Source organism: Etheostoma spectabile, chromosome 9 (genome assembly GCF_008692095.1).
Source record: "Etheostoma spectabile isolate EspeVRDwgs_2016 chromosome 9, UIUC_Espe_1.0, whole genome shotgun sequence".
NCBI classification, from domain to species: domain Eukaryota; kingdom Metazoa; phylum Chordata; class Actinopteri; order Perciformes; family Percidae; genus Etheostoma; species Etheostoma spectabile.
This window is the reverse complement of record NC_045741.1, coordinates 3609114-3613151: the sequence shown is the minus strand read 5'-3', so window position 1 is coordinate 3613151 and position 4038 is coordinate 3609114. Positions and strand designations below refer to the sequence as shown.

General features: G+C 43.7%; 1 protein-coding gene across 15 annotated transcripts in view; it reads right to left on the bottom strand.

The window, feature by feature from the left end:
- fgfr3 (fibroblast growth factor receptor 3) overlaps window positions 1-4038 on the bottom strand; it is an 85202-nt gene that overhangs the window by 50141 nt on the left and 31023 nt on the right. For all 15 annotated transcript variants that reach the window (XM_032526126.1, XM_032526131.1, XM_032526135.1 and 12 more), the window contains exon 3: window positions 2041-2304. In XM_032526126.1, the coding sequence (XP_032382017.1) occupies window positions 2041-2304 (264 nt within the window). The remainder of the gene's footprint in view (window positions 1-2040; window positions 2305-4038) is intronic.

Sequence of the window (4038 nt, the reverse complement as noted above, 5' to 3'; positions counted from 1 at the left end):
CCCCCCTCAGATTACAGCGTCTTGCGTTCAACATGTGTGCTGAGTTTGCTCTCTGCTGTCTGGACGCCGTCCAGGTGCTAAATCTGATACCGCTCCTAAATATCTGACACCTTACTCAAATATTTGAGGGAAAACACAATAGTCCATGTGTGTTTTAGGTGAAGCCGAGGCTCTGTGTTTACAGCAGAGGGAAGAGAGCAGGATATTGCAGCTAAATACTGAACGTAGTCGGACTTCCGAGAAATTTGAAAAGTGTATTAAAATGAAGTGTTGAAATGATCCGAAATGTCTGACGATTTGCTGCGATGAATTTAGCTTTTGCGGCGTGGGGGGGAGGGGGGGTTTCTCCTGAAACAAGCCGAGCTGGAAGCAAATGCAGAAATCTCACCTCATCTCAATGCTCTAAAGAACATAACTTGGAAGGGTGGAAGTGTTCTTCTTTTTAAATCACTGATGGTGGGGACTGTGTGTGTTTGCATGTGGGGTCCTGCGGTCTGGAGATGAAATGTGGGTCCAGGAGGAGAAGCTGTCCACTGCTAATCAGTCCTAGAAAAGGCCATTTTCTCCAAGGCTTGAGGCCAAACACATGTATCTGTGTGTGTGTGTGTCTGAGGCGAGGCGGGCGGGCTGGGGGGGTTTGAGAGGGAGCAAACCCTCTCATTTCTTGCCACCCCATCTGTTTTCAATGATGAAATCTTTCAAGCTAATTGCTTTCTAATTAGTTGTCAATAACAGGCTCAGCTGGTGTCCATGCGTTTAATGGCAAAAAGTCGACTAACTTTTAAGCTACTGCTCACGCCCTTCTGACCCCCCCAACCCCCCCCTGCTTTCCTATTAGAGCTCTGTTTGCATCACACACTAGTTTAAGACGTTACTCATCCCCTCGTACGATAATGAATTACACCTTTGACAGTGCATCATGAGGGGGAATTGGTGTGAAACTTGGCTGGGTGTTAGCCGGTGAGAGGCTGCGCTGGTGTCACGCTTTGTGTGTGTGTGTGTGTGTGTGTGCGTGCGTGTGCAGCTTGGCAGGCAGCTAACCAGGAGTTGAAATTGAGCAGGAGGAGAAAATAATAGAACTTTTCTCTCCAAGCAAGGTTTTGACTGTTTTCACGGCGCGTTATGAAAAGCTGTCGTGTCAAGACATCGCTGCTGTAGCTGTTCCACTGTGTTTATTGATAGGAAATACTTCTGATTCTCAGTTGTCTGTCAGACGGGCAGAATAAGCCGAGGCAGGGCGGTTTTCTGAGAGTTCCACAGGGTGCAGCCAGAGGGCCTGTTTCCACTGGAGCTCTGCTGGGCACTCAAGTATCTTAAGATAAAGAGTGTGTTTTTGGTGTTCTTTAACGGGAGATGTCACTGGAAATATGATTTTTTACATATTTTTCGTTCACATTGCAAGGAAACAATGCTATGTCTATTTCTTTGGCTAACTCTTGTTGAAGTACTTGACTTTTAGAAGGCCCAAGAGGTAAAAGTCACCAAAACTTCATAAGAATAAAACGTTAAATCATCTCATGAGTAGAGCTGCATAGATTAATCAATTGATGGATTAGATGTTAACTATTGAAGTAATTGACAACTGTCGATAGTTAAATAATCGGTTTGAGTCATTTTTTGAGTGCTCTAACATCCAGGGTCTTGCCATTGTGCCGATCAGTGGTGTAGGAAGTATTCAGATCCTTTACTTCAGTAAAAGTACTATTACCACACTGTTAAAATACTCTGTTACAAGTAAAAGTCTTGCGTTGAAAACATTTTTCTTGAAAAACTAGGTATGAAAAATTGTGTTTTATGTGCAAAATTTGTAAAGTAACTAGTAACTAAAGCTTCAACATTTCTCTCTGAAATTTAGTGGAGTAGAAGTAGGAAGTGGCATGACAAGAAGAAACTCAAATAAAGTACAAGTACCTCAACATTTCTACTTAAGTACAGTAAATGTTGAGTAAATGTACTTAGTTAAATTCCACCGCTGGTGCTGATGAAGAAAAAAAAAATAGACAAAAGACAGGTGTAAAATTAGCCTCTTGTTGCTCTCACCTGTCACCCGGATGGTGTAGTTGCTGAGCAACGTGTTGCTGTGGGCGAGCCGGCAGGAGTAGACGCCCGAGTCCTCGTACGACATGTTGATGATGCGCAACATCCTCTGGCCCAGCCGCGTCCTGTTGCTAGGCGTCAGCCCGACCCCGTCTTTGAACCAGACGACGGGCTCGGAGTGGTCTTTCAGGTCGCAGGACTTTTCCAGCGTGTCCCCCATGCCCAGAACATCGTCCTCCGGGAAGGCGGTCTCGCTGGACACAGAGTCTGTGCACAAAGACAAGACAGATGCTTTGTTTTCAGCACGTTTCAAGAGACATCCAACTTCATGTTTCATTGTAAATCTGTGTTCAGGACTGTGTTAGAACCCCATCTTGTAATACGTATTTCAATTTGGTATAGTGATTACTTATTTTTGTAAAGCTCAGGTACTTTCCCCATTAACTTGTATAGACATCCAACCTGGCAAAGCGTTTATATGACATTTTCTTTAAATGTCGCCACCCTACCCATCTCATATGCCCACTTCTGGATTAACGGCACCCCTTCATTCTTCCATCCTCTCAAAATAATCTGTCTGGCTATCATTAAACTAATCTGGACCATAGACTGTATAATATTAATGGACAGAGCATGTGTGATGTCACCCATTATGTTTGTGGAGATCTGCTATGAGTCGTCGAGTTTGCTGTTATGGGGTCAGCCATCTTGGTTGGGGAAGTGACGATTTTAGAGGGGGGGAGGGAGGAGCTGCTTACACGCTATGTCACGTTACACACTTTCACTGGCAATCATATCATAGCCACGCCAAAAAATGCAGGTTTAAGGAGTCTCCCCCTGCAGGAGATCAGATAGAATGCAGGTTTAAGGAGTGTCCCCCTCCTGGAGATCGGATAGAATGCAGGTTTAAGGAGTCTCCCCCTGCTGGAATTTAGATAGGACAAAGGTTTAAGGAGTCTCCCCCTCCTGGAGATCAGATAGAATGCAGGTTTAAGGAGTCTTCCCCTCCTGGAGATCAGATAGAATGCAGGTTTAAGGAGTCTCCCCCTCCTGGAGATCAGATAGAAAGCAGGTTTAAGGAGTCTCCCCCTGCAGGGATTCAGATAGAATGCATGTTTAAGGAGTCTCCCCCTCCTGGAGATCAGATAGAAAGCAGGTTTAAGGAGTCTCCCCCTGCTGGAGATCAGATAGAATGCATGTTTAAGGAGTCTCCCCCTGCTGGCATTTAGATAGGACAAAGGTTTAAGGAGTCTCCCCCTGCTGGAGATCAGATAGAATTCAGTTTTATGGCACTTTCGCATTTGCAGAACTACGCCAAACCGGATGCATTGTTCATTAATATTAACAGTCTATGGTCTGGATCCAGCTTCTTATGTGGTAATCCATCCCGTTTAGGATTGACCCATCTCCCAGAACAATTAATATCAGGCTGTATGGAACCTAGGTTCCTCCAATCTGACATAGGTTATCATGTATCCCGGTCCAAAATCCCTGGACCGTTTCACAGGACCATAGGACATGTCTTACAGTGATAAAGCAAAATCAATATGTAACAAAAGCATACATTTACAGATTACTGTATGCATTCTATTTGTCATCTATTAAGTAAAAATAACAAATATTATCTGGTGCTACTTCTCAAATGCAGACATTTGCATCTGCATAGTTAGATACTTCAATTGAATACTTAATGCAGATTGGACTTTTTAAGATGAGAATAACACAGCAGGCTAATCAACAATGAAATTGCTGCTAGCATCCTGCTAACATCAGGACACAATGTTGGCTATATTGAGAGAAAACAAGGCAGGTCAGCTAGGCGACATCTGCAGGTTTGCAATCCTGTGATATCAGAATCCCTTTTCTCCCAGCAGGTACAGTATATATACAGTATGTCAAATTCTAATATCTAAAGGATTAGGACTTTGTATAAACACGTTCTTCCTTTTTCCCCTCAGTGTAATTAGGAGGCAAACTCAGTCACAGTTTTGTCAGTATAAA